The 15,856-nt window shown below is 42.6% G+C and overlaps 1 protein-coding gene across 3 annotated transcripts in view; it reads left to right on the top strand.

The window, feature by feature from the left end:
- Positions 1 to 15,856, top strand: part of ctnna2 (catenin (cadherin-associated protein), alpha 2) — a gene marked incomplete at its 5' end in the record, with an annotated part of 495,295 nt that overhangs the window by 411,008 nt on the left and 68,431 nt on the right. For all 3 annotated transcript variants that reach the window (XM_080759408.1, XM_080759409.1, XM_080759407.1), the window contains one exon: positions 9,312 to 9,404. In XM_080759408.1, the coding sequence (XP_080615534.1) occupies positions 9,312 to 9,404 (93 nt within the window). The remainder of the gene's footprint in view (positions 1 to 9,311; positions 9,405 to 15,856) is intronic.

Raw genomic sequence — 15,856 nt, 5'->3', positions numbered from 1 at the left:
GAGGTTGTGATTGCATTATTTGTGTAAATTTGAACAGAGTGCAGCATTGTTAACAGGCCCCTCAGTGCAGCCGCTTTGTGGCCCCCTGTGTCCCAACCAGAGCCATAGAGTAAGACAGAGTTACGACATTGAGGGGGCAGAAAACAGCCTGGTCACGTGGATCATGTATACTCGCACGAGCCCATTGACTCCAATGCATTCCGTAAACTTCCGGTTGTCCCCTTTTGAAGGGACCAACCAATAGAAGTTCACATAGAAGAGCCTGGCCCCCCCGCATGAAGTGAACGGAGTGTCGTAACTCTGTCTTACTCTATGGCTCTGGCCCCAACAAGCTCCTCAGTGCAGCAACCCCCCCACCCCGGTCCTAACCAGAGTGTAGAGTAGGAGAGTAGCGACACACTTGGGCTATAGTTCCAAACATTGCTCCTATGGCTGGAACTATCCCATTGAGATTGAATGAGCACTTCCGCATTCCATTGTTGCAACGGGAGTCAACGCTAGAGCGTCGCAGTCCCGCCCCCTTTCAGAACTACGAGTGGCCCTGCAGGAAATTATTCGCAATTAATTTTTTCCATAGGCTTTTCAAAAAGTATTTATATAAAGACGGTTACGCCGCAGACAAAGCCAACTCGGATCGTGACAAATCATGACAATAATTACAATGTTTTGGGCCGATCAAATAATTAGTAAGAAGAAAAACAAAACAAATAGTGTTGTATCCTGCCTTTATTTTCTTCTTTCAAATTATTTGATCGGCACAAAATATTGTGTTTGTTGTCATGATTTGTCACGATCCGAGTTGGCTTTGTCCGCGGCGTAACCGTCTTTATATAAATACTTTTTGAAAAGCCTATGGAGAAAATTAATGGAGAATCATTTCCTGGGCCACTCGTCGTTCTGAAAGGGGGCGGGACTGCGACACTCTATAGTGTCACCACTCTTACTTTGTTACTCTGGTCCCAACAAGTGAACATCTTTCTAGGTGACAGTCAACTAACTTTTTTTAATAGAACATGGAGTGTTGCTTTTCGTCGTCCCCCCCCCCCCCCTCTTCCACCCCACCACTCCGTTCCTCCTTTCTTTCTGTCACCATTTTTCTTTCCGCCCGTATTTGACCCACTTCCTGTTTCTATTCTGAAGTGAGGCTGGCTGTCTGGCTCATTGGCTGACAGCACAGCGTCTAGACCCGAGGACGCTTCGGTGCATAGTGTGTCACCTCACAGCTTTTAACCACTTTAAACCATTATTCACAACCTTATAGCTGTTGGAAAAATAGCAGATCTACAAGCTCATAGCGTGGTACCGAGTGCCACATTACGAGCTTTTAGATCAGCTATTTCTGAAAAAAGTGCGGAAATATTGGTGCAAATCTTTGAATATATATTCTTTCACAGCAAAAGTTTTTAGCTTGTATCGTTGCTTCTGGGGGGGGGGGGGGGGGTGGTCCCTGGAACAACATATTTTCAGATGGGGGTCGGCGGCCAATTACGTAACATATTTGGGTTGCTGACATGAAATAGTTTAACATAGAAACATAGGTTTTTTTCAGAAAACTGTCGTGATTTTAGAAGACATTTGTAGAATCGGTCTAAATGGGTTAGATGCTCCTGAGACACTGGAAGAGTGAATCCGCTGCACTGTGCCTGCTGCTGCTGCTCAACAGGCCTACTCGAGTAAAGTAAATACCTCAAAATTGTACTTAAGTACTGATTATTAATTACAGTAAATGGGATTACTTTCCACCACTAGGGATGGAGCTCGTTAATTTTTATTGATAACGAGCACCTTATCGATCAGGCTTTTTGAGCCGGGTTCTTATCGAGCATATTATTATTAAATACAGGAGACAATACATTCTGAACAGAACCAGAACCAGAGGGCCTTTAAATACAGTGGCCTACTTTTCTAACAGACGGAAGGCAATTGACCATTTTACCAATAAAATAATACTAAATAAATTGTTAACTGGTCAATATGTGTACCGTCACTTTAAAAGCGTAAATTTGTTTACCAAGAACAATACACCTTTAGACCGACATGTTTGTGCCAGCGTGGATGATTATATTTATTTCTTCATGATTGTTTAAACATGACGTCATGATGACTGACTGACTGACTGCACTGACTTAACCTCTTCTGGCTCAGTGTTCTAATTAGTTACCATATTCCTTACAGCGCAGAGAGTCTCCCTGATCAGGAGAGCTCTATCAGACTGTATTTGTGAAGAAAGTGCACAATCTATGTAAAGGTGTGTGAATGTGTCTGTGTGAATGAGTGAATGTGATGCACAATCTATGTAAAGGTGTGTGAATGTGTCTGTGTGAATGAGTGAATGTGATGCACAATCTATGTAAAGGTGTGTGAATGTGTCTGTGTGAATGAGTGAATGTGAATGGGTGAATGTAATGCTCAATCTATGTAACGCCTTGGATAAAGGCTGTCCTGAGCTCTCTTTAAGTGTGGTCATTGAGTCAAGGTGAGATGGTGGTGGGGGTGCTGGTAGGGGTTTTGAATGGGGCGACAAGATCTAAGGTCGTATCAGGCAGATGTTGTTGAAATAATTGAGTTGATTGTCGGTGGAGAGGGAGAGGCTATAACTAAGCATGTGCAACATGGCGCTCAGACAGTGGCACTTATAAACATACGAATTACTGGAAGTCATCGCTGCATTTCTAGAATCAGAGCTTGCACTGATGCAGCTCTCTGTGTTCTTGTCTTTATGGTATAATTTTCTTTTGTGGTACTCAGCTGTAATGAAGTGATTTAGATCATGTGCAGGAGCAGAATGTAGAATGCCCATCTTGTGGGTCTCCATGCAGCTGCAGTGGGATTCCTCATCAAATTAGAATTGAAGTGATTATCCGAGGCCGAGCGGAAAAGGACAAAATCGATATTTCTTTGTTAGACGCTAAAATGAAGAATGGCAATGCTGCAGATCTCTCTCTCTCTCTCTCTCTCTCTCTCTCTCTCTCATATACTCTGTTCCCTATATACACACACACACACACACACACACACTCACATCACTGTAAAATCATGAATTCTACCGTAAACCACATGAGGCTCACTATCCATAGCGTCAGGCCTTAATGTCTTGATTTTCTTTTTTTTTGTGGGGGGGGGGGGGGGGGGGGGGGGGGTGTATCTCAAAGGAGAACAGTTTCTTTAGATAATTGCAATTAGTGCAGTTGGCTGGATGTTGGAAGGAAGCGTTGGCCCTGGCCCAGTTTTGGGTGGGTGGGAGACCAGCGGGCTCGTTCATATAGGGCATGGTGCCAGCCTCCAGAAGGCCCTTCATGTGTTCCTGCACCTCACACTCAACACGGCCACGACCACCACAGACATGGAAGGGAGAGGAGAAGAATCGGGAGACTGCCCATAATGATCCTAAAGTCCAGTTAGCATGCATACATGCGAACATGAGGCTGTTGGTTGGCGAACATGCGCTGCTGGTTTATGTTCATGTGTATGTTTATTTATTTGATATGGACATAACAATTACATTGCTCAGTTGTACAAATTGTAGGTGTATTGTTTTTCAGTGTGTTAGCACCACTCTCATGTGGACAAGTTTTCACCACTTGTCCACATGAGACTTTTTCTAAAAAATACAGTGACACAATAGTTTAAAAAACACCCAATCAAATACAAAAAATGACAGTACCCATTACATAATCTCCAATACAAAAATCACTCTGGTAACCAGTCAGAATCTATGAATGTGAACACAGTTTATTTGATTTCAACCATAGATTGAGTCCTCTGTAGAACACGTTACAAAGGGTACAGGCACACTGTTGCGTCAAGTAAACGCCTAGTACAGGTGTCTCTTCCTGGTTTCCAGACAGCTGGTGGGTGGATATGACGCTCGTAGCGCAGCTGCAACTTGCAGCGTTGGCAAAGCGTTTCCGGATCTTTACCGACGCGTCGAGTTCCATCCACCAGCTGTCTGAAAACCAGGAAGAGACGCCTGGACTAGGCGTTGTCTGACTCGAAGGTGTGCGTGCGCCCGCAGGCACGCAGGCACGCACGCACCTAGTCGCCATTAACATAACAAAGTGCAATCCATCAACGTGCTCCCAGCTGTCACTGCACAAAGGGAGAACGAGCTCTAAGCAAGCATGCATCTTCAAGCATGAATTTAATTTACCAAAATTTGCCTCCGACAGCGACACGTGAGGAGTGGGGGGGCTTAATGCGGAGAGGCACCGCTCGCCGCCAAACGGCCATGTGTCTGTTTAACTCAAAGCCATGGCTTGTTTTGGCATTACATTTGCTTATCCATGACATTAGATCAACATGGAGTCTGATGTAATGTAAATTAACTCTGAGATATAGTGATACAATGGAGAGAGATGATGATTGCGAGGAAGGCGGGGGACACCGGACCCTCAAGTGAAGTGTGTGTGCGCGCGCCATGCTGCTATGCCATTCTTATGGCTCTTCTGTCACTTATACTGTGTATTGACATCACAGATTTTACGCGGAGCTCGACCAGTCAGCTATAAGCCGACGAGTCAGGATTGCAAATCAGGGACCTATACTTTAATGTCAACGAAGTCCCAAATCAAAACACCCGAAGCAGTTCAACAAACTCACACGAAACCCAGATTCGGCTTAATTTTTTGTCTCCAATATGCCACTAAATTGTGGAACGTCCTATAGAGCGTTGCATGACGACGCCAGGCCCAGGAAATGAATCCCAATGCATTTTTCCCATAGGCATTTCAAAACTTATTTATTTAAAGACCTTTTAAGCGTCATACGAAGCCAACTCTTGTCGTGACAAATCATGACAACACACACAATATTTTGGACCAAACAAATAATTACAAAGAAGAAAAACTACAAAAAAAGTGTTGTAACCTGCCGTTTTTTTCTACTTTCTAATTCTTTGTTTGGCCCGAAAGTATCAATAAGCTCTGGACTTATCAAGCCTGTTATGGAGCATAGCGGCCCATGACGTCATGTTTAAACAATCAAGACAAGAGGTGATCAAGAAATAAATGTAATCGTCCATGCTGGCACAAACATGCCAGTCTAAAAGTGTATTGATACCTGCCAACCAGCACTGTCCGGGTAAACAGAATTAGGCTACGCTTCTAAAGTGACGGAACACATAACAGTTTCTTTAATATGATTTTATTGGTAAAAAAGTCAATTGCCTTCCGTCTGTTAGAAAAGTACTGTATTTGAAGGCCCTATAGTAAAATATACTGGTTCTGTTCAGAATGTATTGTCTCCTGTCTTTCCACAAAATAATAGAAATGGCTGGATAGTGGAACATGCTGCAGTATTCTTTTTGGTGTAGTTTCTGTCAGTATACAGTGGCTGTGTCGGTCTGCATGACGACTTGAAGCGTACTGCAGTTCAAGGCACACAATTAAAAACGGCCTCGCCTGCGAGGGAATTTGGATGAGCAGGATGTGTTCTCGTACACAGCGGTGAAATGGGAGAGACCTTTAGCCAGTACCTTCACACGGAGACGGGCACATGAATTAAGCAAAAGAGTTACTCAATAGATACAGACCATCTGGCATCTTAATTATACGACTGAAGCTTTCTTTTTGCACCAGTAAGCACCGTTAATGATAAAGGCAGATCTGCTAATGAAAAACCCTGGATCCCATGCAGGGAATATGTTGGCAAAAGTAACTAAGAATTCCTAGCCCTACTATATATATATATATATATATATATATATATATATATGATGTCATGTCGGACACTTTGTATAAGTGTTGTAACAAAGTTGGCATCCTGCCAACTGATGACCTTTCCTTAGCGTTGCTGTGTCATTCCGTTTCTGTTATCTATCCGGTCACAGGCCACAGTTTGTGAACCGGTTCAGTCCAGAACCAGTTTTTAGTCCATATGAGCCAGACCTCCAAAAATTTGAACGTTAATTATGGATTGACCGATTGAGTATGCAAAACCATACCTATATTAGTAAGTAATAAGTAAGTTAATATATGATGACAGGAGTTTACAGACGTACACACGTCTGCACACACAGAGACTGAATTTTTTGATATTTTCTTTTGTTGTGGCTGTGTCCCTGGGTCTGTCCCTGTGTCCCTGGCTGTGTCCGAGCATAAACTTAGCGTTGCAGCGTTTGTTCACCACCAAGTGTCACTGTTGCACAGCCTAACACACAGACACAGGCCAGGGCGGAGGGCTGGTACAGTACGGTACAGTGCCACTCACTTCAGACGGGTTTAATGTAAGAAAATGAAATGGGTTTTTTGTTTTGCTAGAAAAATAAACATGTATTATGTTATACGCATGCATCATTGTTGTTTCCCTCTTCTGTAATGTCTGTGCTAACCGGGGGTTAGATGAAAATTAAATGGATCTTTTTTTTACTCATGACCCATAATAATTGGTCTGTGACTCACAAATGCGTCCCGACCCAGTGTTTAGACAACTGTGATGTTGTGTATATAGTACAGGGTTTTCTGTCCAGCCCCCTGCAACCCCCCCCCCCCCCCCCCCCCCCCCACACACACACACACACCCCACTCCTGCGCTCCCCCCCCCCCCAATGTTGCAGCGAATCTGCCCTTGAGAGATTGTCCAGTGGGAGAAAAAAAACATGTTCCTTTTGTATGTGATCTGAATTATTCAAGATATATCAGCTATTTTATAAACCCAAAGCCAGGGGAAAGCATAGCGTTCTGGTCTAGGTCTGGTGATGTTGGTTTAAAGACGTGTGGCAGGAGGCGGGCAGAGGACGTGTGTGTGTGTGTGTGTGTGTGTGTGTGGTATAACAACAAATACCAATCTAACAGTCGAGCAGGCCCTAACCCTCTGTACATATTTTACGCCGCCGACATTGCCTTTGCAAGCCAAGCATTAAATCCCCGTCCACGCCTGCTCAAATAACAGGAGGTGGTGTCGTGTTGGTGCACAGGCTGAGGCTGCCATTCCTGGAATCACTATCTGCACACATGTTCAAAATGAGCAACCATTATGGGAGCTTATTGAGCGACATAGAAATGACATAAACAAGGGGGAATAATTGTTTGTACTGTGGTGTGTGTTGCAAATAAGAGCAACCTGGATGGATGGTGGCAATGTGGAAACCCTGCAGGGTGGGCAGTTGTTCTTCCCAAAGGGGCCAAATAGATAATTATACAAAATATACTTTGTATAATTATAGAACTGGCTTGTAAGATCATAAACTGGTAAATATGGGATTTTGTAACTGTATTATGTATAAGGGGGGGGGGGGGAAGTGTGCAGGTCCACATGAACTTTATGTTTATTGTAAAACAGTGTAAAAAAGAAATGTATAAGACTAATGTGTTTGTTTATGAGTCTGGCGTAGAGGATTTTATGTGCTGGAAACCTTTGTCAATACATTTCAATTTAAATACATTTCAATAAAATAAGAAACAGAAAATATTGTGGAGGGCCGGGCCAATAGGCTGAACTCAATTCTGCGTAATATAAATTGTATTTATATACAGTATACAAAAGAAATCACACCCGTGTGAAGTGAGGGGCGATTTACCAATCCTTCACATCATCGCGATATCATAACATAACATAATTTGCCGATTTGCTCAGTGACAGACAAAACAAACATTAAACTCTATTCATTGTTAATGGCGTTTTTAATGTTTGTCTCTAGACAAGACAAACATTAAACCTGTATAGGAGGGGCTAGCGCCCCTCAAAAAAACAGTAAATGGCAATGTTATTGTTATCATTACCACCTCTGACTTCAGTAAATACATTTTGTTGAAACCTCTGCATTCGGCATCCACATTTTTTGACATGAGCAGACATGTTTTAGGGGTGACAAGGAATGTAACAGGTTGTCAATCACACGCAAGTCACGGCTGAATAAACAGGCTTTTAGTCCATGCATGAGGTCAAATTAGAAAGTACATTTTATTTTGCGTGATATTTGTACTTTTGTGGTGTTTTGTATGTGTCTAATGTCTATGGAGTTATACTTTATTACATGACTTGGTTGAATGCTTGATTCTGATTGGTCAATCGCTGAATTCAGCGGTGAGTTATGTGTTGATAATGACTGCTCCGCTGTATAACAGACCTCTGCCTAATCAAACCCTCTGAGCACCAGCTGCACGGCTTTCGCTCCGCTTGATTTACTGCCGTTTCCAACATGACAGCCATGTAAACGCCCACACACTAGTGACACGCAATGTCATTTACAGCTAAACATTGCTCTCAAAAATGTTTTTGAAAACATTTGAGCGAGAAATAGACGGAGCAGGACCCGAAAATGGATTCAATTTGATCAACTCACTTCCTTGTTTTCCGACAATGCTCCAGCCCTGCAGCTAGTTAGACACAGCCAGCGTGAACTCATGGAAATACTTTTTTGTTTCGCCTCGGTGGTTAAACTCCCTGTCGGTGAATTATCTCCCAACAATGACCACCTTGCCAGATATTATCCCTTATCTAATAGACCCCCAGGTGTTTTGTATGTGTCTATGGAGTTAACATTACTCTAATAGACCCCCAGGTGTGGTTAGACTATTCAAATATGTCTTCCCTGTGTATTTTGGGTTTCTTCCTGAAAGATGAAAGCCGTTGAGTCAAGCCGTTGAGCCGTTGAGTCATAGCGCGACACCGAGTGCCGCGCTATGAACTTGTAGGTCTACTATTTTAGAAAAATCGTGAAAATATGCAATCTTTGAATATATATTCTTTCAGAGTTTCAGTTTTTCAACTCAAATATTTGCTTCTGGGGTGTCCCTGGAACAACATATTTTCAGATGGGCGGCATATTACATATAATTGTTGGGGTCCTTGACATGAAATGTGACCAAATTTGACTGAGAGACTGCCATTTTTGTTTTCTCATGTCATATGAAAGCAGGGAATCATACTGTAGCTTCAAATGGACATATTGGTTGTTCAGTTTGACCCACCGGTTTTGGAGATATGGCTTATAGAGTAATGTCTTGCAGAAAACAGCGAGTTGAGAAAAGAGGCTTGAAAGGATCACTTCTGTGGTCTCTAACATTACACCTAGCTACATGTTTAAGTATTTATTTCATATTTACATGTCGATTTCAGCGCTGACATGCTCTAGTATGTGAAGAGTCTACCTGAGCTATTAACACATTTTGGGAAAGAAAAAAAAAGTTTTTCTCTGGTGAAAAGCTGGAATTTGCGCGATGGCAGTCTCTCAGTCAAATCTGGTCACAAATATTGAGAACCACTGATACAGAAACATGAGGTTTTTCATAAAAACATAATATTCGAGGCTGTTATGAGTTAGACATGTTGCCATCATTACCATAAACACATTTTTGTTGTTTTTCCTCCAGGTTGCCAACCTGGCCTGCTCCATCTCCAACAACGAGGAGGGCGTGAAGTTGGTGCGAATGGCTGCCACGCAGATAGACAGTCTGTGCCCACAGGTGAGAGAATGGCTGCCATGCAGATAGACAGTCTGTGCCCACAGGTGAGAGAATGGCTGCCACGCAGATAGACAGTCTGTGCCCACAGGTGAGAGAATGGAATTAATAGTTTTGTCCAACAGCTCCAGTGCAAAACATACATACAGAATAAAAAGAACATGATGAACATATAAAAATGCATTACATCAGTAAACTGAATGCAGTAGAAAAAGGCAATAGCTATAAGTTAAAAAGGCATGAGTTAAAAGTGCAACACCAAAACAACAAAGAAACTGACCAACCCCCTCCCTACTCGTCTCCCCCGCCACGGCCCCCATTGATTCATTACATAGTCTAATGTCCCTTGGGATAAAGGAATTCTTAAGGCTATCTGTGCTGCATGTCTGGGATAAAAACCTGTTACTGAATTTGCTCTTCTGAGAACAAAGTGTGCAGTGGGTGACTAACATCGTTCAGGATGGCTAGTGTCTTGGCCAGAGTCCTCTTCTCTGCCATCACCGCCACAGAGTCAGGCTTGGTCCCTGTCACCATGCCTGCTCGCTTAATCAGTCTGTGTAGTCTAGCTGTGTCCCTCTGTCTAGCGTTCCCTCCCCAACACACCACAGTGACAGCATAGAAAAGACCTAATCAGTCTGTCTAGTCTGGCTGTGTCCCTCTGTCTGGCGTTCCCTCCCCAACACACCACAGTATAGACAAGACCTAATCAGTCTTTCTAGTCTGGCTGTGTCCCTCTGTCTGGCGTTCCCTCCCCAACACACCACAGTATAGACAAGAACGCTGGAGACCACTGACTGATAAAACATCTGCAGGAGCTTCCTGCAGATGTTGAAAGAGCATAGGTGAGAGAATGGCTGCCACCCAGATAGACAGTCTGTGCCCACATAGGTGAGAGAATGGCCGCCACCCAGATAGACAGTCTGTGCCCACATAGGTGAGAGAATGGCTGCCACCCAGATAGACAGTCTGTGCCCACATAGGTGAGCGACTGCAGTGCAATTGCTTTATTGAAAATCTTGAATAGTGCTTTGAAGCCGTTTACTGTTCAGGAAATGAAAAAGAAAAACAACAACCCACTTATCCCGAGAACAATCCGATCGGTCCAATCTAAATAAAAACTCGCCGCATGTTAGTCCTGAGGATCATTCAGTGGGAGTGCAGAGAGGGAAGTCGGTATGATCAGCGCATCTGGAAAAACAAACAAATTCCATCAAATCCCCCTAGATATGGATCATCCCCGAATGATCAATCAACGTCAATCCCTGAATGAACATTGTCTATGACAGGGGTTCTCAACGTTTTTGGCTGGGGGACGCCCGGGAATGCTTTGGCCATGTCGCGACCTGATATGTAAAGGTGTGTGCATGTGTGTGTGTGTGTGTGTGTGAATGGGTGAATGTAATGCACAATTATGTAAAGGTGTGTGTATGTGAATGTGGTGAATGTAATTCACAATTATCTAAAGCGCTTTGGATAAAAGCGCTTTACAAATGCACCATTTATACTGGCCTGATAATAATGGGCGCTGCACTAAGTATACACTGACATTCTGACAATGGGTACAACAGATAAAACCTGTACAATGGGTGTTGCATAAGCGGAGGTGCCAGCGTTCTCAAATGGGCGTCATTCCCAACGGGCATAAAAACCCACAGACAGACTTTCAAGCATGCTTTATTCAACCTGCAAAAGAAGCAGATCTACAAGCTCCCAACTGATGCCCTGAGGTCGCGCTGAAACAGCACGGCTTCGGAATCCGGCACAGTTAAGAAGCAGGAGTTAAACTATGAATCTGGTGTCCGTGAGGTCAGACGTATAAAGTTGCTGGCCGGCTCCATATAAGCAGATCTAGGTGATGATTCCAGTCTTCTCCAGGACACGAGACATAATATGGTAGTAATTAAGCCATTGTTTCAAAGGTTAAGGTTTGTGGAATATATTCACGAGGGACGTGTGCACCACTACGCTAATATATATAGAGACACAGTGGAATGGATATACGGGGAGGTTGGAGAATGGTACTTTAATAAGATGTGTGGTGGTGTGTGTGTGTGTGTGTGTGTGTGTGTGTGTGTGTGTGTGTGTGTGTGTGTGTGTGTGTGTGTGTGTGTGTGTGTGAGTGTGAGTGTGTGAGAGTGTGTGTGTGAGAGTGTGTGTGAGAGAGTGTGAGAGTGAGAGTGAGAGTGAGCCATCTTAGGGCCGGCCAGGCATGCAGGCTTACATCCACTGAGGACTGACTGCACTAGTTTTACCTCCGGCAAGTCAAGGGAGCAGCTGCAAATTCACTCCCAATGTTTGGTCCACGTTAGAGCTAGAGTCCAAAGGCCAAAACTAAAGGAGCGGAACAACAGAAGTGTTGAGGAAAAAAAATGGAAGTGGTTGGTTGGTTGGTTGGTTTTCTGGTGTGTGTGTGTGTGTATATATACACACACACACACACACACACACACACACACACACACACACACACACACACACACACACACACACACACACACACACAGGTACATCTCAACTAATTAGCATATTTTGTAAACGTTCATTTTCTTCCTTATTCAAAAAGTGAAACTTTCATATAATATAATTATGAAAGTTTCACTTTTTGAATACATTGTGCATAAAGTGAAGTATTTAAAAACTTTTTTTTTTAATTAAATCTTGATGATTATGGCGTACAGCTCATGAAAATCAAAAAATCCTATCTCAATGAATTGGAATTGGCATTCATTGAGATAGGATTCATTCATTCATTGAGATAGGATTCATTCATTGAGATAGGATTCATTCATTCATTGAGATAGGATTCATTCATTCATTGAGATAGGATTCATTCATTCATTGAGATAGGATTCATTCATTCATTGAGATAGGATTCATTCATTCATTGAGATAGGATTCATTCATTCATTGAGATAGGATTCATTCATTCATTGATATAGGATTCATTCATTCATTGAGATAGGATTCATTCATTCATTGAGATAGGATTCATTCATTCATTGAGATAGGAATTTCATGAGCTGTACGCAAAAATCATCAATGAAAGTTTCACTTTTTTAATTATATTATGGAAGAAAACTAACTTTTACAATATATTCTAATTAGTTGAGATGGAGCTGTACATACACACTGCACTCACACTCTGTCCATACATTTTGCCCTCGAATTTTGAAGACGGTCACGCAACATCTACATTTTCTAATTCTAATTCTAAAATTATTAATTCACACACACACACACACACACACACACACACACACACACACACACACACACACACACACACACACACACACACACACACACACACACACACACACACACACACACACACACACACACACACACATATATATATATATATAGCCAGGATATTATAATTGCAAAGAAGAGGTAAAGAGGAATAAATCTGCAGCTATTAGCGGAGCCACGCGTTCCAGCTGTCATAAATGAGCGGTAATGACTTCCTTGGTGTCCGCGTGCCTTCAGCAACACATGTGTTGATGGATGTGCATGTGGACACCGCCTGGCTGCTGTCAGTATAATGTATGCACACTGCCGCCACTTAATTATGCAGACTTTATACCGGAGAACACTATTCATGTTGTTCATTATTAAAACAAATGCTATAGGGATAGCTGTGTGTGTGTGTGTGTGTGTGTGTGTGTGTGTGTGTGTGTTGCTTGTTTTTGACTCGGATGCAAATGGCCTGTTTTGTGTAAAGATTAGTCACTGATGTATTTTTAGGATGTTTAACCTTGCCAACTCCTCCGTGTTTAACCTCATTACACTAACAAAGAGAATGTTAAACCGGGGCGTGTGCACGTCAGACCGCACCATGTCACTTTATGGTAAAGAGACTCTAATAAATGCGTGATCTTTGGCCTGGCTGTTGATTAGGGAGTCATTCAGGATGCCCTCTCTCTTCCCACTGCACAGTTTCCACGCGTCGTAGATGTCGTTAGGCGGAGACCTTGTATCTCCATTTTTTTTTCCAACTCGTTCCTCCCCCGTAAATCAGCGGTTTTCAACCGTTTTACATTTCAAGGTCCATTATTTATTCGGCATTCATTAAAGCAGGGGATCATAGCTTCAAATTGACATATTGGTTGTTCAGTTTGACCCGCCAGTTTTGGAGAGTAATGTCTTGCAGAAAACAGCGAGTTGAAAAAACAGGCTTGAAAGGTTCACTTCTGTGGACTCTAACATTACACCTAGCTACATGTTTAAGCAATTATTTCATATTTACATGTTTACTGTGGACTCTAACATTACACCTATAGCTACATGTTTAAGCATTTATTTCATATCTACATGTCAATTTCAGCTCTGACACTTATTTCAGACATGCTCTAGTATGTGAAGAGTCTGTCTGTGCTATTAACTCATTTTAGTTTCTCTCCTCTGGTGAAAAGCTGGAGTTTGCGCGATGGCAGGCTCTCAGTCAAATTTGGTCACATTTGATGAGATTTAGCCTCTGAGACCCAAGACTAAAGAATATGTTGTCGTCAGATAGGATTTGGTCCACAATTCCATGCTGTATTGATGTTCTACTCCATTAGGAGAGATTTAAATTACAATTCTTCTACTCTGTAATGTAACTCGTGAGAGTTGTCTTGCCTTTAAGGCAATTATATTCAACATGTTGTATTTCTGTTTAGAGTAGAAAAGTTTGTGAATACTTTATTGTGAATACCACTGCTTTATTTTGAAAACTCACTTTAATGAGTCACTTCCTGTTAGCACCATTTTGCATGCAGCAGAGCTAGAGAAGGCAGACCTGCTCAGAGCTTGAGTCTTTAAACACATCTTACCCACTTGGGAGCATTTTTGATGCAATGTCGTAAGTTGTGCTGGTGAATCCAGTTATTGTAACTTTCTGTGATATGATATGATATTGTGTGTATGTTTATTTGGAATTCTAAACAATGTTTGCTGCTGTCTGCAGAGCAGTGCAGGACTGCAGGTGTATGTCCTCTTGCTAATTACACTGCAGTGTGTATGTGGTTTAGCCACAGTGTGATTTCTAATTGCCTGGGTGTGCAATGCTGTCAATTTAGAACAGACACTGAATGTTTGTATTGTTTTATTATTTTACAGTTTTTACCATCAAGTCATCAAAGAAGTATACAAGTAAACGGTCAATTCCAACCTTGATTCTGTATTCATTGGCTGTGGTTTAGCTTGGTGTTAATTGACAGTCCCATACACTGCTTGAGAACACTATAAGAGTGTAAAATGAAACCATATGGACCCGTAGGGTCCATCATATTGTATTGATACTCCACCACAGTGTAGTGGTTAGAGCATATGCCTTTCACGCGGAAGGTTGTGGGTTCGAACCTTAGAGTATATATTAATAGAGACAGCACACGGAGGAAACCCTGAGGAGAAATGTACATAGTGGCCGAATTTGTCATTGCAGCTCGAGCCAGCGCTGGTCCGTTGACTATCATTGCGCACGTTCATGTTATTGGGCCCAGACACCTGAACGAATGTTTCATACGCGAACGCGCGCAAACGGCGCAATGATAGTCAACGGCCAGCGTGTTCATGTTATTGGGGCAATCAGTCCCAGAATGCACTCTGTCCTACCCGGAAGGAGGAGTGAAATCGCCTCATGCGCTTTTGAGCAACTTAATGCAAGTGGATGGGAGGAGAAATCTGGTGCCGTCTCTATTAATATATACTCTAAGGTTCGAACCCATGCCTGGGGTGGATGTCAGCAAGAAGGGCATGCGGTCGCAATGGGCTCTTATAACGCCAAATCAAAATGGGTTCAGATCTGAGCCAAGTCTCCTGAGGAGGCGTGTCCAGAAGCCTGTCCTGGATGGGGGTATCCGGACGTTAAAACAGATCCCCCCCTTTCGCATCATCAGCTCATCAACCCGCACTTAGAGCAGTGTTGTTTTTGGCAGCAAACTTTTATTGTAGTTTTAGTCACCATGGAGGCGTGGTCAATTTGGCCATTCAGAATAGCCAAATGGCATTGACCACGCCTCCAGGTCTTTAGTTTACTCAAGTTAGGGAATAAGACCTGGTACTTAAGACACGCAAAATACAGCCCATTGTCTCTTGAATAGTTTTCACTTAGTTGTAGTCACATTTTAGTCACCTGGAATGTGTTGGCGTTGGTTTAGTTTTAGTCGACTAAATCTCATGAGATTTTAGTCGACTAAATCTACAGGTGACGCGTTGTGAGCTTGAAGATCGGCTATTTTCAGCATGCAACCAAGTGTAAAATGACTTATACTGGATCTCTTGTCCACTAGTCCCTTAATTCCTAACATTTTAGGTCTAGTTTTTAGCTGTTTGTCAACACATTTAGTCTTAGTTTTAGTCATCATATATAGCTTAGTTTTCATGTATTCCAATTAGTTTTCGTCAGTGAAAAAAGGTAGTCGACAAACATGTTTTGTCTTAGTTTTAGTCGACAAAAACAACACTGCCTCAGC

The sequence above is a fragment of the Protomyctophum bolini genome (genome assembly GCF_963924005.1).
Source record: "Protomyctophum bolini genome assembly, chromosome: 3".
In the NCBI taxonomy this organism is placed as follows: Eukaryota; Metazoa; Chordata; class Actinopteri; order Myctophiformes; family Myctophidae; genus Protomyctophum; species Protomyctophum bolini.
The sequence above is the reverse complement of the archived record's forward strand: the minus strand, read 5'-3'. Positions and strand labels throughout refer to the sequence as shown.